Here is a 24,585-nt window from a genome sequence, read left to right as displayed (position 1 = left end):
TTTGAGTTAATCAGAGATTATAGAATTCAAAAGCCGATTTGATTTTGATCAAGGTCTATTTTGCAATTTTTGGAAATTTCAGGGACTAAAATGCAAATAAGGGATTTTATATATTATCTTGAATTTGTTGACTAGTCTCACTTCTCCATCACCTTCCTCAACTCGTCTCCCTCCATTGTTGAGTCCCAAAACGCCTCTTCAAGCTTTCTAATCCCGGTTTCTGCTCGATCCGTTCGTTAGAAATTAAATCCGAAGGCAGATTAGCGATCACGACAGCAAGAGCTTCGTTCTATCGTAAGTTTTTCTTCGATCAGTTAGACTTCTATTTTTGGATGTCGTTAGAATCGATTGAGTTTCGGTTATGTTGTTCTTGAACGAGTTCTTATCGTTTATTCTCAGTCGGTTTTGAAATAGAGCGTCGTTCGGATTAGTTATGATTTTTGGAAGCCTAATTCGAAAATGGAGATTTTGTGATTTTTTGGATTCGGATTGTTATTGTTGTTTTATCATTGATTTGAGTTGTTTGCAATGTTGTGCTGCTGTCTGAGTTTCCGGTTTTATCAGTTTATAGCCATTATGCCGCCGGTTTGAATTTGGGATTTTTGAACCGTTTGAGTTGTTGAACTCTGGCTATTGATTTTGTTCGTCATTATTGATCTTATTTTGCCTCCGTACAGATTCATTGAAGTCTGTTGAGCCCAGAGTTAACAGAAGTTGATAGTCGAAGAGTTGGACGAAGAGCGGTAAAGAGTTTACCTTGAGAGTTTGTTGTTTTTGGTTGTTTAGTTGTTGATATAACCTCCTTTTGTAGCTTGTCCAGAGTTGGAGCTACTCGAATCGAAAGGTACAAGCAGACATCGTTTTAGCGGTATAACACACTCAAGACAGTTGGTTCTTGAGTTTCTCTTAAATCACATACTTGCATCAATACTTGTTCTAGAATGGGGAACTTGTATTTTGTTGATTTAACTCTTGCTATTATTGAATTATGGTTTAATGCATTTCGTTTTATTTATGCATTCATCTTGAGCCAAAATCCTTGATTTCAGCGGGCAGAACGACTCTTTTATGTTAGACGTTTTGGGGGATTTAAGCGAGTGTCCTAGGCATAGAGGTTCGTCTAGTGTCAGCATACTCCTTATAGTCACTCCAAAGTCTAGAGGATGGAGATATGTGGCACCACCTCGATCGGGAGAGTCGGTGAGTTATTTACGTGATCTCATCCTCGGGATCCAAAAAGCAGAGCAGCAATTCTTTGATTATCAGAGTTGATATCCCTGTTTTAAAGACATGCATTTCATTCGTATTAACATTGAATATGTTATATGTATATCATGCTATTGATATATTATTTTGTATTGCATGTTATGTTGCTTTTACTGGGAATATCATTCTCACCAGAGTTATCCGGTTGTTGCTTGGTTTTGTATGTGTACTTGGAAACATGTGGGGCAGGATCAAGTCAGAGGAGGCTTGGTTAGCTTCGAGGTCAAAGGATAGAAGTGAGACTCGATTTAGAAGTCGAATCAGCATGTCAATCTATTTTATATTTTGAAGCATGTTTAGAACTCGAACTTGGTTGATGTTTGTAGTTTCTAATATTCGAATATCGTGGGTTGAATGTTGTTGTTGCATGTAATATGTACCTTTTTATATATTGAATGTTTTGAACTTGAGTTTTGGTGAATTTTCTGCTGTTTTTCTGCTCAGAGCTGTCATCGCTCGATCGGTAGAGATTGACCGATCGAGCGATGGAATGATTGCCAAGTTTCTGTTTTGTAAATAGTTTGCCCGCTCGATCGGTTGAATCTTACCGATTGAGCGGCGCTGGTTTTTCAGTCTGGGCAGTGATTTTGGAATTTCTGCTCGCTCGATCGGTTGATTTCTACCGGTCGAGCGAGGCACTGTTCATTTCAAAAAAAAAATTCATTGCTTTTAATCTTGGATCTTGTATGCTTATCTATTGTTTAATCCGAGATTAGTTGTTTAGAATCGAGGTCTCACATAGGTAAACTGAAAAATGTATGTCATATCCAAAGATCGTAGTACACCACCGTTTCCAAAATGATTTTTGGCTCATGTGTGTAGCCAATATACATACTTGTCTATGCAATCGGACAATTCTTCCATTTCCAGTGCATGCCGTCAGAACTCCCTAACATGCCTAGAAATCTCATTTCTCACCAACTGCTAGCAATCTAGCAATGTCATTGTTATTTGGAAATCGGAAGTACTCATCTCCAAATATCGATATTATTGCTTTGACAAAAAAATTCATAATATTTATCGTTGTTTTTTCTCTAGTTCTTACATACTCATCCATGAGATTAGCTCCAACTCCATAAGAAACTATCCTCAAGGCGACATTCACCTTCTGTAAAGAAGAAAGCCCAAGCGTTCCAGCAGCATTTCTTCTTTGAACGAAGTGTATGGTTCATGATTCTCCACATTGGTAAGAATTCGAAGAAATAGATCACGATTCATCTGATACCTCCTCTTGAATATGTTAGGAGGATATACCGGTGTTGCGGTGCATCAACAAAGTATTCATTGAAAAAATTTGTGTGACCCTCTAAAGGATTTCTCGTAATAAACATTCGGTGTCGCTTGCCTGGAATGGATTGTGAACGTTAATATCCTTCATCATTTAATTGAATCTTCAATTGAAAATGCAATTATAATTGCTTCCATTTCCAACTCATCATCAGAAGAAAGTAGAGAGTCGTAATTACGAATGAAATGCAGCATTACTATAAATTTTAGAAAAAAAAAATATTTGTAGGAGATTGATGATATAGATAGGTATTGATGACATTATAATATGATTTATTACTAAAAAATATGGTTGTTGGAAGAATATAGTCGTCAGAATAATTAAAATATGGTCATTGTAGGAATATAGTTGTTGGAATAGATGTGCAAAACTATTACAAAGATAATAATAAAAAATATGGATGAGAGATAAAAAAAATAATAATAATTAAAAATTAAAAATATGTTAAATTATAGGGAAACTGAAGTATTGTGCGATGAAAAGTAGATATCCAAATTTAATAAAATAGCTCTTTTACAGTAAAATTTTAGATTTTGGATAGAGAAAACTATGTGGGTGGTCTAAGGCACTTATGAAGCTTAACTCTCCAAAAGCTCCTACTGTTGGTGTCAAGTGGCCTTTGATTTGGAAGCTAAATGTCCCATCCAAAGTTCCAAACTTTATTTGGCGGAGCCTATCTATCAATTTTCCAACCATGAAGACGCTCCAAAACCATCAAGTAAGGATCCCATGTTGGTGCCCCTTGTATCGTCATGTCGTCGAAGATGGGTTTCATGCGCTGATCTCCTGTCCATTTGTGAGGAATGTTTGGAGCCTCACTTCTATTGGCAGTAATTTTGGGTATGTGTCTACTCTAGTTGATTGGTGGCAGAATCTTGTATGCACTAAGGGAGTGTTTGATAGAGCTTCTACAAAGTGTTTCTTAGCTTCTAGTTGCATGGATGTGTTTGTGAATGTTAAATTTTGTTTTAACTTCTACAACTTTTACCCAAAAGCAAGAAGCAAAAATTTGATTTTTTTTTGCTTCTGCTTTTTTGTTTAAGATATGAAATTACAAGTTGAAATTTATACTCTTAATAAACTTATCATATTACGTATGCTTTTATTTTTTTAAAAAAATATTTTTTTTAAATTTTACATTTTTATTAAATATTTTTGTACATATCTTGTATATTTATACATATTTTGTTATTTTTTATATTTTTATTTTTATTAATCTTATATATTTTTTCAAGTATTCATGTTAAAAAAATAAAATATTTTTGATACAAAATTCATAATGTAATAATAATATATAAACTCATTTTTTATAGTGCGAGTATCAAAAATTGTTGTTTAATTAAAAAATTAAGTTTGAAAGTAATTATTCTCTAAACACTAGAATTTAGCTTGTATTAGCTTTCAACTTCTATTTTCAAAAACTTCCTACTTTAGCTTCTCACCAAATTCAAAATAATCTACAAGAATCACTTTTAAATAAATAAAAGCTCTCTAAAACACTCCCTAAAGATCACGATGATGTTGCTACTGGTGCAATTATAATATGGAGTATTTGGCATAATCGTAACAAGGTACTGTGGAAAGGAAACTGAAAACAAGCTGTTTATATCTTTTCATATGTTGTGGATCTCTATTCTCAATGGCTTGCATCTCATAGAAGACCAAGTTTGTCCAATCAGCAGCCTTTAGTGTGTTGGAATGTACAACCAGACTATTTTCTAAAATGTAATACATATGCAGCGATTTTCAGCGACCCGCCTCGTATGGGCTATGGTTGTATACTCAGAAACTCTACAGTCATTAGTCCTATTCAGGAAGTATATTGGGCATTCAAGGTCCAACATTAGCAGAAGCATTGGGAATCACGGAAGCTCTAAGTTGGCTCAAAGATATGAACCTTCAACCTATAATTTAAGTCAGATGCTAAGACTGTAATTGATGCTTTAACACTTGCGGTTCTGGATGCTTCGAGTTTGGTTTTAATTTTAGCAGATTGTAAGTTCCTAGCTGTAGGATTTCAATCTTGTGTATTTGTTTTTGCTAACCGTTCCGCAAGTCAATCTGCTCATACTTTGGCTAGGCCATAGGTTCTATGTCTGGTCTAAAGGGACGAGTTTATTTTTTGTCATCTTTATTTATGATATAATTCTGATTTACTCGGTTTAATGAATATTTCCTTAAACAAGTATAAACACAAATACTTTTTTTTATTTGACAAGTGCCAAGGAGCACAAGTTGAGCATAATACTAATGCTGCAAATTGGAATATCGAAATACAAAGGAGTTTTCCATATCATTTTTTTTAAATCATGGAGTTTTCCATGTCTATGCATACATACACACATGCGACATCTCTATTCTCTCATGATTGTTCGAGATTGAAGATTGTGCATAAAATGACTGGTTGCCATATGCACAAAAGTGTGTCCAAGTTGGTGGAGTAGGTGAACTCTTGGCCAGATATCAGAAGTTCGATTCTCCTTATCAACACCTTCTTGGATTAGCCTGTCACACCTGGCTAACGTAGTTTGCAGGCTATTGCGTTAGTATGAGAGTTTACCCAGTGCACACCGAAGTTTACCCAATGCGCACCGAAGATAGCGTCCCACGTCAAAAAAAAAAAAAAAAAAAACAAGGTGATTAGACAAATAGGAAACCTAAGGATGTACGAAGGGTCGACACAAACTAGGAAGCCTAATGGTGGACGACGGGATCAGTGGTGAGGGACGACATCATCCTCACGCCAAACCATTAACAAGATAGCAAGATGAACTATTCATGGTATCGGGTGGTTCGACCCTACATGGTACTACACCCATGTGTGGTCAGGATTTGGCCACAAATCTTTTTCACGTAAGTCTCACATGTAACGTGGATAAAGCTAAATCATAACCATTAATCCTACGAAAGGATAGTACAAAGTATAGAAAACGCACATAGAAAAAACCAAATCCTGAACCCTATGTAAGATCGAATATCCCCATGGTATACATAAGAAACTATCCCGTGATACTTTTAGTTCATCCGGTTGCCATGTCTTGTACGGAGTACAGACTACGGACACAAGATATTTAAATATATATATATAGTAATGATCATCTACATCCTAGGATGCAGGATTTTTCGTGTTCGACCACAAAAAAAACACTCAAAATTATATATATATATATATATATATATATATATATAAATCAGTTGATTTGATTTTAAAGAAAAACAAGTTGGTTTCATAAAATGAATAAACTGAGTAATCGTGGTTTCGAAATGGACTTCGGATATAATTCATACAATTATAACATGTACGATTTGAGCACCTCTACTCTACAGCATCATAAAAAAAACAAAAAAAGGCAAAAACAAAAAAAAGAAGAAAAAGAACACGAGACGAGTGTTGATATAATGATTATAATCTAATCGATATTTTACCAACTCCCATGAAAATACACACTCAATGTTCAATTATATTTCCCCAATTACGTTGTTGGTCGTGGGAATGACTCCTCCTAAGTCCTAAGCACCTCACCACAAACAATGGGAGGTTTGTAACATTTTACTGAACTTAGGTTCTCACCTAAACAAAGAAAGAAAAATAAAAGAAAAAAGAAAGCCAGGAAAACAATTTCCTGGATCCCAAATTGGTTTAGATTCAGTAAAATGACAACAAATGGTGTAAGCTCGGCTCGACTCGCCGTGCTAAGGACACAGCCAATTACATAAACTGTTGCTTCTCACAATATACTTCACTTGATATATTCTATAAGAGTTCCATCAACTGATAAGCAACATCTGCAACAAAGAACCTCAATGTGGTAAGCGTCGAAAACCAGATATCTAAAAGAAAGGGCATAGAGAAATTTGAAACTAATGAGCCAAGGAAGCAAATGTTGAGGTGCACAAGTGATCATACACTAGAGACAAGCATGCTAAAGAGAAGTATGGGAAGAGGCAATTGATGGACCATGCATTCATAATGGTACAGTTGCACATCTTTAGAGACACCTATAACTGAGATATGTATAGAAGATATAAAACAGAAAATTCAAGCTTAAAGAAATTGAAGCTAAAATCAAATAGATTCAGTGATTGGCAATCACTCTAATTTAAAAAAAAACAAAATAATAAAAATTGGTAGCGGAGATAAAACATCGAGCTGGTGCAAATCAATTTAACACCAAGGCATACTGCTCACATGATAGCTAGCCTACATCAATTTAACATTAAGGCTTATACAGATGATAAAGACTAAATCGAACTAAGAAACAAAGACGAAAAAATAATGGATGGTTAAATCCTAACTCATGACTAAGCCCACAAAATTTCCTCACGTCAGGGATCCTACAAAGCTACCCCCACCAACTAAAGCCGGTTTTTTCTGTTTGCCTAAGGTACAGAGCAGCGGATATTTGCTAGAACTACATCGAGTAAACACTTTTAAATAAATAGAGGCACAATCAGAAGCATGAATTAAAATTCCTTGCCTTTAAGTACAGATGGTGATGTATGGAATTCTCCCCAAACATTGTGGCATGAGGCAAGATTCATATTTAAAAATTTAGCAGCAAGATATGCAGCACCAGCAGCAATCTGGTGAGGTTTAAACTGAAGCCACAGTGAGCTTCGAAGCCTGCAAAAAACAAAATACCACGTTAAAACATGCTCTATCGCACACACTCCCTAGTGAATGGAAGAATTAAAAAGAACAATCATTCCCACATCTAGATACGGGGACTACTGAATAAAACAAACCATATGGAGCAATGACAACAATTGAACTAAATTGTCGCCCTAGCTGATGAACATACTCACAATCAACAAAGCAGAAGTGCAAAAAGATATTAAATACAAATTCCACTTCTAAAAAGCCAATAGTGAACCAAAGCAGCATTCCCTTACCAACTAAATCAGCAACAGAGTCGGAAAAATCCAAGTTTCTTCAGCAGACAGTTGATTGAGTATCTTAAAATAGAAAATATGTCACACCATCTACAGAACTATCGACTCCTGTTCCACCTCCGCAGCATTGTTATACTGACACATACTGATTTGGCAAACAAGAAGCAGCACCATAAGCTGCAGGACGCTAAAACTCCCACGGCATGACCAAAATCTCCACAAATTTTAATGGAGGAAGGAATGAAAAATGCAACCTTGCATGGCCTTTTGAGTGTTGAAAAAATTGCTCAAATAGAAATACCGCATATCTTTGAGGCATAAAATACAGCTTCATTGAAATAATTATATGATCCAGAATAAATTAGGCAACATGAAGACGATGCTATAATTATAAATATGCCAAGTGTAGTGGTTTTTTTTTTAAGTAAGGCAGAGACACCTCATTTGAATTGAAATTCCTTCATTGATCTGGAAGAAATGAATGTATCATGCGATAGCATTTATCTATATATTTAGGTGGGAAAATATAATTAGTCAGTTTAATTTGAAATATTTCTGAAATAGGACATGATAAATTGTATAATGAAAGAAAAAATATATATTTCTACACTTAGCTGAGAAAAGAAGGACGAGAGTCCCATCTAAATACTAATATTGAGCAAAAAACGCAAGAAAAAAAAAAGAAAAAAAAGAAGAAAAGATTTGTCCAACTCTGCCGATGGACAACCAAAAATATATATCATTTTAAACAAACTTCAAATTATGGGTAGAAAAATCATGAATCCAGTACTGAGTTTATATGATAACTATTACCAAGAAAATCTTATTCATAGATTTGTTAAGAATAAATAATAATCAGCGATAGAAGCACCTAAAAATCTTAGAAGGAGAATTTTCACACATCCCCCGACAAAAAATGTCAAAATAAATTAGATAAGTATTTTTTTGTAGACACGAACATTTTTGGAGACGGCTAGGCTGCCAAGCAATGCAAAGAGCCGAATCTATTGGGAAGAGAAAAAACCAACACTACCAAAACATGTAACAGCACATACTGATACTGGATATAGACCAAGTCTAATCTAAAAGACAAACAAAGAAATGACACAAAAAAACCTTACACAATAAACAAATAATTGCATAGAAATTTTAACGATACGAGACACTACTTCAAATGCTACTTTTTTCAACTAATCTATGAAAACAATTCTATCACAGCGTGAAACCACGAGTAACAAGCCATGATAATCATGGATTCTTTAACTTCCAAAACCTCATGAGAAAGAAAACTTGTTAAAGACACTATCAACTTTATCCTTCAGTCCATAACCCTTTAGATGTGCACTACATAATTAAGTATAACAATTGGTCAGCTTCTCGAATGCCAGCACAACCTATTTCTAGGCATAGTTAATAATTCCCTTGTCGACTATACAGCAAGCAATTTCATTGTCACATCACTCATCTCACAATCTTAATGTAGTAACCAACAACAAAGTTGGTGCATCCAGTCATCGGAATCTTTCCCAATTAAAATTTCTAGCTAGGCCATAACCATATAGCAGTGCAGATAGCCAAATAAAGGTTTATGTTCTATAAACAGTAAGCAAATACACATTTTCCTCAATGCACCACACTGAAGGGAGTTGTGCAATAAAACAGCACTAATCACATACAAAACTACATATGCTACTAATCCATACGACGCGTTACAATTACCTGAAAATAAAAGCATACCACTATAAAGAAATATCTTTAGATGATTCTATAAAACCACTCCTTTCTCTAGAAAAGTGGGGGTAAAAATACAACATAAAGAGTATTTACCATGATTTCTCGCTGCAACTTTCAAGTATCTAACTGAATCTGACGCAATTATGATGATAGAAACCAAGAAAATTAGATTAAATTTACAAAACCAAACCCCTTGACAACAGATAATAAAAACTGTTGCCTTGAAATTCGAGAAAATGCTTGCTATCAACAGCAGAAGCTTTGAAAAGTGTCTATTTTCCCCCATCTTAATTTTTTCCCAGTTACATATTAAAAAAAACTTGAAATTCGACAGATCCTGGATATCTATATTCTTTGACACGAGAGATAAACTGCAAAAAAAAATTCATATTAATTGGTATACTGCCATAATGGGTTTCCGGGTATCGGGGCATTGTGGGGACAGAAGCTTCTCCCAGTGCATAAATCGGAAGATCTTTTCATTGGCATCCAAGACAGGTAAGGTGTAAGCTTTACCAAATTTTTTTCACAAACTACGAGCTTATCATCATAAGAAAAAATCCAATTCCGTTACAAAATTTTGGAAGATGAAGTATGAGGTCAGTAGAAGGTTTAGTTAATAACAAGATTCTCAGAAGGATTTAAAAACCAGGCCTTCTTTGGGCAGGAGGTTTGAATGTGGAGAAGCAGTGTTGAAATGAATAACTCAGAATTTTTCAAAACCATTTCTAGAGTGCAAGTAAGAAAATTTTGGTTCAGCTACCATGGATAGCCCGTGGAACTACAAGCAACAGAAAATTATCCACAAATTTCTTCAAAAATTAATCAACCTGTTCATAGGTATCCTACATGGTTTCCGGTGAAAAAAGGCAAAGGCATATACCGTACAACTAATTCCATAAGACAAATATCAGAATGTCAAATGGCCAATTAGTTGACTCATCCATGCACTGTCTTCTATAGCTGATGCGCATGTATCATAAGTGTGTCATCAAGGAAAAAGCAGTCACTATCACTAGTTCAACTTCAGATGGAAAAAAACATTTCATGAACAGCACATGAACCTCCAGCTACTAATATCATAAGGTCAGCATGCTAATCCTTTACAGATCCTGCAATTATATGGCAATCCAAAACATCAATATCACACCCTAAAAAATTACAAAGTTAACAGAAGAAATACAGCACCAATTTAACAGGCAACTTGATAAGTAAAATGGCAACACTAATTCAGAGTTATCCCGCCTCAAATGACCCCGCACCAATGGATTCCTTTTACAAAATCCAGGTTTCCGAATCTCGAGTACATATGGCAGTTGAAACACAGAATGTAGCTAAATCCTAGAAGTTTGAAGCTGAAGAGCTATGATTTAACACAAACGTTATTCAAATGATAAGCAATGAATCAGCACCAATATGCAAAAACAATGGATGTGGTACACTTACCCTTCACCGACCAAACACAATGCCAGATTCACCAGCATTGATTGTGAAAAGCCCAACTTTTGAAGTGTGGAGGTAAGGGATTCATATGGATGCTGCACATTTAGTTCAAAATTTAAGGTTGTCAATATCAAATGCTCGGCCTCGGTAATCCTTTCACGATACTGCTCGAACCAATCCTATAGATAACAAAGGATGTACATATCAACAATGTGACTCATAATCCGAGTTTATGAGATAATAAACATAATTAGAAAAATGAAAATCATGTTTTAAAGGTTCTCGGATTGGTTACAAAATTCTCAAAGGTCATTATGGCAACTGTATTTGGATATGAAGTCTGCATAAGGAAAGTTAACCTCTGTTTTGTCAAACAAACCCTGCAAAGTCATATTGATTATTATAAAGTTATTTGACTTATTAAGTAAAACTTCCGTGCAAATAATTTGTCTTTTCATCAAAAAATATCTTACTGTAACGGACTTGTTTGTCATGTCCTGCTCGATCAGTCAATAACTCCTCAAAACATTCACATCATGAGCAATTTACCCCAAAATCTACATAATATTTTAGTAATTGTTTTAATGACTGATAGATTTACTTTTCTACAAGTGAATTGCGAAGGCCCAGGTAACTGAACACATCATAGAAGATGATTATTCTCTCATAATGTATAGGACTAGATTTTAATACATATGGAAAATAACAGTGTGAGCTATGTAAGCTTCACAAGATCTCATTTTAAAGTGAATTCCTTGAAAATGGGTCCACCAGGACTGATTCGAACAATTGAATGTGGGGCCACTGGAGCAAATATGAACAGTTAAAATTATTTTAAAGAACAGGTTATATTGAATTCAATCTCAGCCCCTAGCACAGTAGCATATTAGGCAGGAGCCGCAGGGTAATATTTCCTGTTTTTAGAACCATCAACACTAGGATAACAATGAGAATTTTGAGTGATTTTATAAAGTGCAAACTGCATTGCCAGGTTGCCTAAAAAAGGTAGATTAGCAGACACTCAAAGCAAAAATGAGGGAGACAGGATAGAATACTCACAATTGGGAGCATATATGAAAGAAGATTGAAATCCTGATTGTGGAAGATTTCACATGATGCTCTTAGCACGTCGTTGAGAGAGCGAGGCGATTCCTCAGACTTCGAGGCCAGGAAGAGCGCAGATGTAGCAATCAACTGCAACATTTAAATAGTAGTAGATTAGATTTAGCATTGACATGTCAACAATTTCAACAAATGCTAGAAAATAAGAATAGTCTCTTTGAATAAGAATGGTCTCTTTTAATCATGCAAGATCTTATCCTCAGATCGGTGTAAGGATTTGAACATTGTCCATACAATTTCAAAAGAAATTTAAATAGAAAAGCGAGAGAGAGAGAGAGAGAGAGAGGGAGAGAGAGAGAGAGAGAGAGAGAGAGAGGGAGACTCACGAATCTATCATGAGAGGCATGAGAGCGGCGAACAAAAAACCGATGGCACAGAATCATAGCAGTTCCGATCGTTGTTTGCGGACTGCAAAACACAAACTTTTCAGTACTTAAAACAATGATTGTCAGACTAGAATACTTGCCTCAATTCAATACAGCGACAAGATAAATCTTATAATTGCACACTGAATAATCTTTTAGCACTTAGCAGACAACATGAAATTATCGTGCAAGATGAAAGACTTACAGATCAAGCCGAGCTCCAAGATTCTGAAGGAAATCACAATATGAGTATCGCAGATGTGCCTCCTGCACTGCATCAATACCATCTTTTCTTGAGGGAGAGCACCTCTCTATCTCATCTTTTGACATAAGAATGAGTTCTTCATCCTCAAGCTTTGATCGATCACGTTTAGAATTAGATGTAGATGAAGCAAAAACACTGACCCCATCATGTCGTATAGCAGCAATGACAGTTGAACTGTCATCAAAGACTGGACGGGTATTGCGGTCAGCAAAAGGGTACTCCAACGGGGCATATCCACAATGATTTGTGTTATTTACAATATGATCCTCATATTGATTTTCTTCCTGATAAGGTCTACCAGTGCTTTTACAATGGAAAGTTGAGATCTTTCTTCTTTTTGAAGAAGGTGCAGCATCAGGCAACGCACAGCTATAATTAGGTCCATCCAGCCTACTATTGAGAGAGTAGTCATGGGAATAATTATAATTCCTTGTATAGAAATTGGTATTGTATGCGTGACTGTCATTGTTATGGTCATAGTTATTGTTATGGTCATAGTTAGAAGCACCGGCAATTTCTCTAGTGTTCATGGAGCGGTTTACACCAATAGACGGCATATAATAATTGTGAATATGGCCACCTTGCTGCCTGACAGATTGAACAAGAGACATAATTCCTGTTGAATTCACAAAAGTTAGAATGCTTAGTAATTTACAAATACAAAACGAAGCTACAAAACATCACAACCTTACATCAAAAAAAAAATAAATGTTCTGAGACAAAATTATCATAACAAAATTATCATAAGCTTAGGCAGCCTGAAAAAACCATTCAGCAACTACCAGAAAAGCAAAGATGTATTTCAATTTCCAAAATAACTGTCAAATTAAAGTTCAGATCCTGACAAAGTCCTTCCTTGTACATCATAACTCACATTCACTCCTACATTATCATGCCAGTGGTAGAATGTTCATTATGGTTGGGAAGAAAGGAGCCACCAGCTCCACTAGAGACCGTGCAATTATGAAGATAAATCAAAATACGCATTCAAGCATCATGCTTTGTTACTTTTCTTAACCATTGGATTAGTATCATGAATTATATTGAGTTTAAGGGATCACTAGATCTTCTGTGTGTAAGAGATTGATTCGCCTCTCTTCCCCTCTTTTACTTTCTGCTTCCTGGCTGCTTTTATATTTATACTTCGTACTTTTTTCTACAACTTCAATTTGCCATACCCAAATAATGAAATTCAGTAGCTCTTGGAAAAGATATAATGGTACTCGTCAACCGTCATATCACCAACAATAATTTCAAAACACAAGGAAGCAATCACGAATTCAATCCAACCGATCAAAAGAAAAAATTCCATCGGATCTCATTAGTTCCTCGACTAATAGCAAGGATTTTTACAGGTCCATCAACATATCTGATAATTTTTAATATATTACTTAACGGATAATTTTAATAACATCCTGCAGAATGCATACGAAATTCAGAAAATTCAGCAAGCTATACAAATCGATACATAATTTTCCGTGATCATAAAGAAAAAACCTTCCGTGAATCGCGTATGCACATATATACAACGGCAAGAATAATTGAATCCATGTAAAGTCAGGGGGGGGCGAGGATCTACTTACCTGAAGATCTAAGAACTCCGATCTGGCTGGAACTGAACGCTCGTGGTAGAAAATTTAGGGAATTTTTTGACTTAGGGTTCGTATGAGAAAGTTAAAAGGACAAAAGAGGGAATCAAGATTGTGTTAGGATAGAAGGGACCGATGAGAAGTATTCGCACGTGAATCACTTTAAGTTCCTTTGTATTAACAAGTTTTTTTTTTTTTTTTTTACGGTAACAAACTTGTAATATTAATTTTTTGAAGATAATTCAGACATCACAGAGATACCAACCAAATAGGAAAATCACCAATCTTCCAAACAAATTGGATTGAGATGAAATAGCAAAAAAAAGCAATAGAATGAGCAATCTGATTAGCCGTTCTCTTAACATGAAAAAACTTTGAACCAGGACAACTGTCAAGTAGTTTTTGAACAGGGTAAATTCACATTCAGTACCTAAACCCAAACACATATATATGTTCAGTCCCCTGTCAGAAAAATGTTTGTTTAAACTCTTTGGGCTCACATTTTTTTCTCGCATGAAAATCGGTACAAAACATTGAAAATAAGGTACGAATACATGATATTTCAGTACAAAACATTGAAAATTTGGTATAACAAATAAGATTTTGAGTATAAAACCTGAACATTTTTATTAATAAAAAAAATATTTCATTAATATTAATATTTTTTAGTATTCAAAAATCATATATTTGTACCAAATCTAACACATTTCATACTCAAATATCATATATTAGTGCTCTAATTCTGATATTGTGTACCCATTTTCATCAAAACATACAATTTGCCATTAATATCAATATTTATCTATATATTTGAGTACTGAAAAATCATACATTTATACCAGATTTTCAATATTTTGTACTGGAATATCATGTATTCGTACCTTATTTTTAATTTTTTGTACTGATTTTCATCCGAGAAAAAAAAAGTGGGCCCAGGGAGTTTAAACAAATATTTTTTTGACAGGGGACTGAACATGTATATGTGTTTGGGTTTAGGTACTGGATGCGAATTTACCGTTTTCGAACATCAGTAGCAATGGCACCTATGTAGCTGAAATTCTCTTCCGGGTAAGTGACTGCTTGCATCGTCAGTAGAGAGTCAGTAGTAAATTCATGTATAACCAATTGTCGATCTCGCATCAGTTTCATTCCTTCATGAAAGGCTAAGAGTTCCGCATAAACCACTAATGGTGGTTTTCCTATCTTTCTCTCAAACGCCATAATCAAATTTCCTTCATGATCTCGAACTACACCCCCAATCGCATAGGTCCCTGTGTTCTCATTGTAGGCCGCATCAACCTCCAATCTTACCCTATTTACTGCTGGTTTGGTCCATCGATGGCCTGAACTACATAAGCTGTTTGCCCCAATCTTAATAGCATTTCTCTTTTTGATAATCACATAAGGTTGAAGCACACCAATCTGTCTCGATTCTTTTATTATTTTGGTCAGTAGTGTGCATAAGTTCCTTTCTCGCTTTCCAAACACCCCAAGAGTGCATCACAAACTACTCCAACATGCTTAACATGCTTTAGATGAGTTTTGAAAAGCATACCTTTCCAACAGGATTTCATAGCTCGACACCAGAAAAGTGAATGGCAGGTAGAGTCATATGCATAATTACATAGTCGACAGATCCCTTGGGTAGGCGCATGATGATTCCTTAAATTCAACTCCGAAGGGATAATGTCTTGTAACGCTCGCCAACAAAAAATTCGTACTTTCGGAGGGATTGTCATATTCCAGATGTATTTCCACCATGAATGTGAGTAAGCTTCTGATCTAGTATTCGAAGACTCATAACAGCCCAATTCTACCTTGTACCCATCCCGCATCGAATATCGGCCTTTTGCGTCATATTTCCAAAATCTAGAGTCTTCTGATCTGGAGTTTGTTAATGGTATATCCAAAACATCTTATGCGGGAGTAGCGTGCGAATCAAGGATGCATTCCACTCCCCATTGTGGATCAGAGTGTTCACAATAGAATAAGCTTCCATGTTACTTGGAGGTGGAATAGGAGATCTTAAATTAGAGATCCATTTGTCACGAAATGTAGCAATTTTCTCACCAGTACCAACACGCCAACACAACCCTTTTCGCAATAAATTTCGACTCCACAGAAGAGATCTCCAAATATAAGAAGGGTTATTGCCAAGAGTGGCATCCATCACATCTTGATGCTTAAAATATCTCCTTTTAGAATCTTAGCCACAAGGGAGTTTGGATTTTCGATGATGCGCCAAATTTGTTTTGCCAGCAAAGCCTTATTGAAAGAAACCATCTTTCGAAAACCCATCCCACCCATAAATTTTGGTTGGCACATTGAGTTCCATGATTTCCAATGCATACGTTTTCTGCCTTCATCTAGACCCCACCAAAAGTTGGAACATTCCTTTTGTATTTCCTCTAGGATGGAGTTTGGAATAAGGAAACAAGACATAGCATAAGTGGGGATTGATTGGAGAACTGATTTAATTAAGACTTCTTTCCCATCAGCAAAGTAAAATTTGTTCCCCCAGCCCTGCATTCTTTTCGCCACTCTCTCAATCAAATACCGAAATTGAAGATTTTTGCTTCGTGGAGAGAAGGTTGGGAGGCCCAAGTACACCTCATGTCCCTGGACAACTGTAATAGAGAAAGTTGTTTTGATAATATTTACCATATCCACCGATGTATTCGGGCTAAATGGGAGGGCATACTTTTAAAAATTTGTTAGCTGGCCGGATGCCTTTTCATACATAGAGAGGCAATTGCGAATTCCAGTAGATCCTTCTATAGTATCCTTAAAGAATATAAGGTTATCATCTGCAAAGAAAAGATGAGAGATCTTTGGACTTGAAGTTGAGATGCGAACGCTAGCTATTAAATTACGATCTTCATGTGCAAGAAATAGAGAGGATAAGCCTTGGGCACATAAGGCGAATAAGTACGGAGAAAGAGGATCTCCCTATTTAATTCCTCTGTCTGGAATAACATATCCCACTCGATCAACATTAAGAGAAAATGAGTATTTTACCGATCGAACACATCGCATCACCTTTTCAATCCAAATGATAGAAAAACCCATTTTTCATAATCTGTTCCAGAAATTTCCATTCCACTCTGTCACAAATCTTGCTCATGTCAAGCTTAAAAGCGGCATATCCTTGTTTCCCAATTTTTCTGCTACGGATCCAGTGGAGGGTCTCAAAACCCAAAATTATATTATCAGTGATCAGACGGCCTGGAATAAAAGCACTTTGTGTCTCATTCACTACCAACTTTATAATAGGACGAAGTCTGTTTGTCAAAGCTCGCAGGAATCTAGCAGTAAGACGACACATCAAAGTTTTCTCTCTCTCCTAGGTTTTCTTTTGGCGACACTAGTGGGAGATTTTCCCTACCTCTGTGTAGGTTTGATTTTCAAATCTGTGAGCACCAATTGAGATAATTTACTGGTCGTGACTCAATTCTAATGGATCCAGAGGAAGTAGCATGGCTCATACATGATCTTACACTATCTACGCACACTGGTGAAGAACAAATTTTAAAAATTGAAGATGATGTAGCACATATTGGGCAACAACGTCTGGATACCTGTTTAATTGCAAAGGTTTTCTCTACCAAATCCATCAATCGAGAAGTATTTGTGCAGTAGATTCCTCGAATATTACAGGCGACAAAGCATATTGAGATCGGTGCAGTGGGAGATAATATGTTCATACTGGATTTCAACTCAATTCATGATCAAAAAAGGGCTCTGTTGGGAGGCCCTTGGAATATCTTTTGAAATCTAATCATATTTCAGGAGCCCCATGGTATGCAAACTCCAAGTACGATGAAGTTCGACAAGATCTCAATTTGGGTTCAATTCTATAATCTTCCATTAGTTCTTATGCATAAAGCTTTCCTTGAACAAGTAGGTGGTAAAGTAGGAACCGTGTTGGAGATTGACACTCGCGACAACGGTTTGGCGATGGGGCGCTATGCACGTATTAAGGTTTGTATTGATATTACCAAACCTTTGATGAAGCATATCAGAATTTATATGCTTCCGAATTCAGAAGATGTGATTGTCCTTTTTTCTTATGAAAGATTACCTGATTTCTGTTATAATTGTTGACTTATTGGCCACCCTTTTCAGGATTGCGAGACAGCCCCGATGAAGGCTGGTAAACTCACATATGGCAGTTGGTTGAGAGCTGCTTTCAAGGGTGGTAGGGTGAAGCCTTCTCAGGGTCTTCTAACACGGGATATAGACAAACTCGAGTCTTTGCAGGTAGTAGCTTCTCGAGTGATATTCATGAAGAGAGCGATAAAAATTCAGGGGAATCTGATGGGAGTAATCCAAAAGCAAAAAATATCTTCAACAATGAAGGGTTGACATCTAGGTTGGATACTAGGTCCATGTCAGAGGGTATGGGTTTGCCCGACACAAATAAAACCAAAGCTATAGAGGACTCCATCAATCAGGATTGTAACAAATTGGAGATGAAACAATCTGCGTCCAACCCCAGCAGCCTTAATGTTCATGGAGATCAAATCACAAAAACAGATCAGTCTCTCTTAACACTAAACCAAAGCATGCAGACTGCTTCTTTTGGAAAAAAGTGGAAGCGAAGATCCCGTGAGAAGGGTGTTGGAGTAGCTTTGGATTTGAATATAGATTCTCATCTTAATAACAGTGTAGAGAAAATTGATGGTTCTATAATGGACTCTATCTGCTTACCTCAGAAACGTTCAAGTGCAGCTGATAAGGATTTGAATGAAGTTCCCGAAATGGCGGAGGTTGCTAAGCAACCCCGCCAACAATTATGAGTTGCATAATCTGGAATGCCCGAGGGCTTGGGAACCAACGGGCATTCCGTGAACTCCAGCGCCTAATTGCTGAAAGAAACCCATCCCTCATTTTCATCTCTGAAACAAAAATGAGGGACTATCAATGTAATTGGTGGAAAGCTAGATTAGGATTCTCTGGAGCTCTTGTTGTTAACTGTAATGGTCGAAGTGGAGGATTATTGTTGTTTTGGAAGGCTCCTTTTGATTTATCTATTCACTCTTACTCAGCAGGTCATATTGACAGTTTCGTACACCATTTAGGGAAAAAGTGGAGATTCACGGGATTCTATGGTCATCCCGCTGTGCATAATAGGCATTTCTCTTGGGACTTACTCAGACGTTTGAAAAGTTTACATGAACTTCAGAGAACTCTCCTTGGCTTGTGGGAGGCGATTTTAATGAAATATTCTACGGTAATGAGAAACTTGGGGGAAATCCACGGCCTTTGATCAAAACACAAGCGTTTCGGGATGTGCTTCATGATTGCTCATTACAGGATCTTCATGCTAGTGGCGAATTTTTTACATGAGTAAATAATCGATCGGGAAATGATCTTATTTTCGAAAGGTTAGATAGATATACTGGCACATTTGAATGGAGGATGTTGTATCCCGCTGCTCGAGCCACAACCTTGGAATTTTATCAATCCGATCACAGACCAGTTTTGCTTGAGCTTGGGCCAACAAATGTCCAGCAGCCTCGTCGAGAATCTTTTTTCCGATTTGAAACACATTGGGCCACATAAACGGATTGTTCAGAAACAGTTCTCAAAGGATGGTGTAAATTCGATGAGTCCATGACATTGTTGCAAAGATTAACTCAGTGCCGGAACACTCTAAAAATTTGGGCAGGTGATAGATTCCGAAATATTCCTAACCAGATCAAGAGTAAGAGAAATAAACTAAACCACCTAAAGAATCATGTGCATTGGAAAGAGGCGGCAGTGGATATTCAAAATCTGTAACATCAAATTGAATCTTTATCCTCCAAAGAATATTTATACTGGAAACAGAGAAACAGGGCAAATTGGTTGGCGCATTGTGATCGCAATTCCAAGTTCTTCCATAGTTTTGCGTCAGCTCTTCGTTAAAACAGAAAAAATGAGTTTTTTTTAAATGTTTTTATTTTTCAAATCTGTTAGGATGAATTTGCAGTTTTTTTTCAATAACTTGTAACTTATAAGTTATAATAGAATCTTCATTACAAGTTGATGTTGTCAAAATAAAATCTCTCAGACATCCATAAGAAAGATATGATTATTCTATGCTACACTTGAAGTATTTATTTCTCTATGATGTGGTTAAATTACAACAATTGGATCATCAACACGTATGTCAATTTTCATACAAAATATAAGGATCTCATGTGATCTAATGGTATTGAAATAGGGGGAGAAACACTCCAGGTGTAGCATAGACTAACCCGATTATGGCTCTGTGCACTGATTTTGGTAGCATATCTTTTTTACATGCTAGGAGGTCGGCCAATGAATTTGCCCAATATTTAGCAAAATTTGTTTGTTCCTCCCCGTATCTTTCTGGGTTGGTCTATGCTACACCTGGAGTGTTTTTTCTCCTATTTCAATACCATTAGATCACATGAGACCATTATATTTTTATGGAAATCGACATGTGTGTTGATGATCAAATGGTTTTAATTTGACCACATCATGAGGAGAGAAGTACTCCAAGTGTAGCATATAATAATCCGCCATAATCTCCATCATGCATAGACCAACATATCCCAAGTCACTCATTGGTTCCGTGACTGCTTGAAGTATTTTTAAAAGCACTTAATTAATTCAAAATAAATATTCTTTTAAAAGTTCATATTTATAGTTTCTCAAATGTTTTTTTATAACTCAACTTAAAAAAAACGATTTCAATCTATTTATCTAAACATAAAATTATTACAGTTTTTACTTTAAAAGACTTTTAAAAGTCAATGTTAGATTAATGGAATCCGGATATCTCCGCAATAGTATGATATTGTCCACTTTGGGCATAAGCCCTCATGGTTTTGCTTTTGAAACCACCCAAAAGGCCTCATATCAATGGAGATATCATTCCATATATTAATCCATGATCTTTTTCTTAATCTTCCAATGTGGGATTTGGTTGACCATTCCTAACAATCCTCCCCTCAAACGAAGTCCCACCAGTCCTCCCCTCAATCCATCCCTCCAATCGAGCCTACTCACCTTCAATGCGTTGAAGCACATGCCTTACATGCATGAATTATCGGAAGCGTCCCCTCGAGAGCTTTCACGGATCTTACCGGGGACCTCAAACTTCTTCTTCTTGAGTCTTCGAGGATTCCACCCACATTGGCTCAGACCATGGCTCTCTTTTCCACAGACGGCGCCATTTTTTAGATCAATGGAATCCGAATATCTCTACAATAGTATGATATTGTCCACTTTGGCCATAAGCCCTCATGGTTTTGCTTTTGAAACCACCCAAAAGGCCTCATACCAATGGAGATATCATTCCAAATATTAATCCATGATCTTTCCCTTAATCTTCCAATGTGGGATTTGGTTGACCATTCCTAACAGTCAACTTAAAAAAACAATTTTTAAACTAAAATATTTCTGTATCCAAACCAACTCTTTATTTAAGAATAATTTGAATTAAATCGAGGGTGGGCGGAGAAATTTTATTTAAGTATATAATTCATATAATATAAATATAATATAAAATTATAAAAATGTAATTCATATCAACTCAGGATGAGAATTTAAGAAGTATTATTGATTCATAACAATGCATACAATCATTTAATAAGTTGATGTGATTTACAATTGACATATATGAAATTTTATTTTATTAAATAAAAAAATATTACAGTAAGTATGTATATAAAAAAATGTAGGGGGACTCATGCTCCCTGACTCTATATGGGTCCGTCCTTGATTATATTTTGATTTTAAATATATTCAAATGTAGTTTAGTTGTTTATAGAAGTAAGACCATAAATTTTAAATGAATATTTAATCTTTATATAGTATTTCATGTTAATTAAGATGGATTTCAAGTTCACCCAATAATGATGTCATTTGAAAGACATTCTACTTTATATTACTAATATGTAAGAAATTAAGATATGAATTTAAAATTTAATCTATTATTTTATTGTACACTATAAAACTAATCAAAGTCCATGAATTTCAATACGATAATGGGCTCAGTCCACTCTTGGCTAAGCCATAATGGGCTCTTAGGGTTGCTGAAAATGTGCAATAAGATAAGGAAGCGAGATCGCAAGCAGAAAACAATATGGATGACCATAAAACCAAGTAGATATTTTACTGAATTCACTCATTAAGGATAATCCACTTGGACAAAAGTAATTTGATTGACATACCTCAATGAACCTATTTTTGAAAGAGTAAAAAATTAATTTTGGACATACAACTTCCATTGCCTTCAGGGGGCATCCCAAACTCCAATGTGGTCTAGGTTGCAACAAGCTGGTCAATAATGAGTTGATGTTTGATAGAGAACGATATCTGATTTCGGTTGTATTGGAAGTTGGGTCTCCTTTCTTTCAGGGGGCGGTTATTGCTCAAAATACATGTAATAAAATAATTGTTCTCATATCCCCAAGTAGATGAGGATCCAGGTGGTGTGAGGTATGGAAAGGGGTGGGCGTTTGGTTGGGTTCGAGTAACATCAGACCGGGTACTAGAAATTTCGAGTAGCAAAACAAACTACACAACCCGAGTAAAACAACTACACAACTTTCATACCCGAAAAAAGTTGGGTTTCAATTTCTATTTTTTCATACTTTTTTATGTGTTTTTTTAGTGATATAACATGCATTTATACCACGAATACTTGCACAAAGGAATCTAAAAATATATATGGGATTAAATAAACAGGAAAAAATTTCTTTCAATCCAGTGTATATATGTTAGTCGAGACTCGAGAGTAATGGACTGATGGTTTGTGCGAGAGAAATGGTCGCGATAGTCAGAGTTCGAGAAAGATATGGATTTCATTGCATGATTGGAATTGGCCTAGACTCAAGAGTTCATCGTTCGTGCTAGAGAGAGATGGTTCGGGCGTGTAGTTGTGGAGTGGATGGAGTGGAGATGAAACCCTAGCCACCATGGGAGACTTGGGAGCCGAAAAGAAGAAAAGAGCCGACATTTATACTAAGTGCTAATGAGTAATGTACAGATTATCCATTTATCAACACAAATAAATATCTAAATGTTAAATAATTTTTTAAAAATTTACGTCGTGTACCCAATAACCGATCGGGTACTCAAAAATTCCCGACACCAACCCGAATTCAAAATTTCAGGTTTAGGTTTCTATCGGAGCCTGAATTTTTAAAAAATAAGTATACTATACTCGACATTAAACGACCATCCCTAGATATAAAAAATAAATTTGAGACGTGAACCTAATCCATTGTCGCTCAACGCTAACAAAAATTTGGAAATCATTGAAAAGAAAAATGCAACGTGTCCATCAAACATATAACCATAGCATACATCAAAATTTCTAGATGTGAGGTTTAAATACCCAAAAACATAATACAATATGTTACACCAACTTTAATTTAATCTTCAAACACCCAACATTATATGTAATTACAAGAAAACAAGGTTTTAGTGATGGAAATTTCCCGTCTCTGAAGACCTTTTTTTACATCTCCAATAAAAATTTGAGACGAATTCCGTCTCCCAAATCTGTTTCTGAAAGTCACATCTTTGATATCGAGAAGGAAATATTATAGTGTCTCTAACTTTAGAGACAACTTGTGGATCTGTATATGAATTAGTTTTAATTTTACTGAATAATCTTAGGTTCAAATTAAAGTTTTGTCTCTAATATTTTCTCGAATCTTTCACTATTTCATCTCAAATAACATATCAGATGTAATTTTAGTCCGTTTACAATTTTGTATATAAATATAGTTATATTTTAACTTAAATCAATATTATAATTCAATTTTTGAACCATCATCCAGGAAATAGTATGTATTTTGATATGATTATGTGTATATTAATGTATATGTTTCCTTTTGCAAGGATTTTGAATGATTTTGAAAGAACAATGCGCGTAATGACATGTATTTCGTGAAGCATGAGCCGTTCTCGACAATTCGTGAGTATGATTGTGTGTGTAAAGGTTTCGAAGGAGTCAAATTCAGATTTTTAATGTTGAGTTGTGTTTTGATGCGTTTTTGGGTTCAAAACCTTGAGGAAGAATCGTTTAACGAGTTTTATGTCGCATTTTGAATCCGTTCTTTGTTATACATGTGATTTTTCAACTTCATTTATATGTTTACGTCTTATAATGCATGTGATGGTCCCTTTAAGGTGTTGTGTGAGTTTGATGCATGAGGTTTTTGTCAAGAATGTGGAGAACGTCTCACGTGGATCGCTAGCTATATGTAATGCATAATGGTCTAAATATCTTTACCCATGAAAGCTATTTTATGTACAAGCATGATCTTTATGAAAATTTATGGGACATGCTTAGTTTTATTTCAATTATTACATGATTTATGGCATGAAAGTTTTCCCCAAGCATGAATGTTTATGAGAACGAATGTTAAGGATGATGATGTGAAGATGCATGCATGAAAATTTATTTTGATGTCTTATGTGTACTTGTGGTAGCAGTACGAGACTGATACTCTGAGATGAGTGCTGGATGGGCCTTTCCAAATAACGGAAGTACATACTGGATTCGGCTAGTATAAGACGGTATACATATTGACTTCAGCTAGTATGAGTTGTATCAAATATTATATTTATGTTGTGCAACTAATTACATGATCA

General features: G+C 35.7%; 2 protein-coding genes across 4 annotated transcripts; both read right to left on the bottom strand.

Annotated features, from left to right (window-relative positions):
- Positions 1–5,957: 5,957 nt before the first annotated feature.
- LOC140880437 (cyclin-T1-3-like) lies at positions 5,958–14,119 on the bottom strand. Of its 3 annotated transcripts, none has more exons than XM_073284881.1 (7): positions 13,960–14,119; positions 12,317–12,992; positions 12,073–12,154; positions 11,684–11,818; positions 10,628–10,803; positions 7,033–7,178; positions 5,958–6,340 (listed from the first exon to the last, which is right to left on the bottom strand). In XM_073284881.1, the coding sequence occupies exons 2-7, from the start codon at positions 12,985–12,987 to the stop codon at positions 6,309–6,311; spliced, it is 1,242 nt and encodes a 413-aa protein (XP_073140982.1). In that variant the 5' UTR covers positions 12,988–12,992; positions 13,960–14,119; the 3' UTR covers positions 5,958–6,308. The 3 variants fall into 3 exon arrangements, 2 of the variants coding, with proteins under 2 accessions (XP_073140982.1, XP_073140994.1); XR_012149660.1 differs by lacking the exon at positions 5,958–6,340 and adding an exon at positions 7,448–7,592 and having other exon boundaries at positions 7,040–7,178; XM_073284893.1 differs by lacking the exons at positions 5,958–6,340; positions 7,033–7,178 and adding an exon at positions 9,548–10,293.
- An 857-nt stretch (positions 14,120–14,976) lies between these two features.
- LOC140864502 (uncharacterized) lies at positions 14,977–16,135 on the bottom strand. The gene is made up of 2 exons (XM_073268733.1): positions 15,947–16,135; positions 14,977–15,351 (listed from the first exon to the last, which is right to left on the bottom strand). Exons 1-2 carry the CDS (start codon positions 16,133–16,135, stop codon positions 14,977–14,979), a joined length of 564 nt encoding a protein of 187 aa, XP_073124834.1.
- Between the last annotated feature and the right edge of the window lie 8,450 nt (positions 16,136–24,585).

Source organism: Henckelia pumila, chromosome 1 (assembly GCF_033568475.1).
Source record: "Henckelia pumila isolate YLH828 chromosome 1, ASM3356847v2, whole genome shotgun sequence".
NCBI lineage: Eukaryota > Viridiplantae > Streptophyta > Magnoliopsida > Lamiales > Gesneriaceae > Henckelia > Henckelia pumila.
This window is presented reverse-complemented; position numbering and strand designations above follow the sequence as displayed.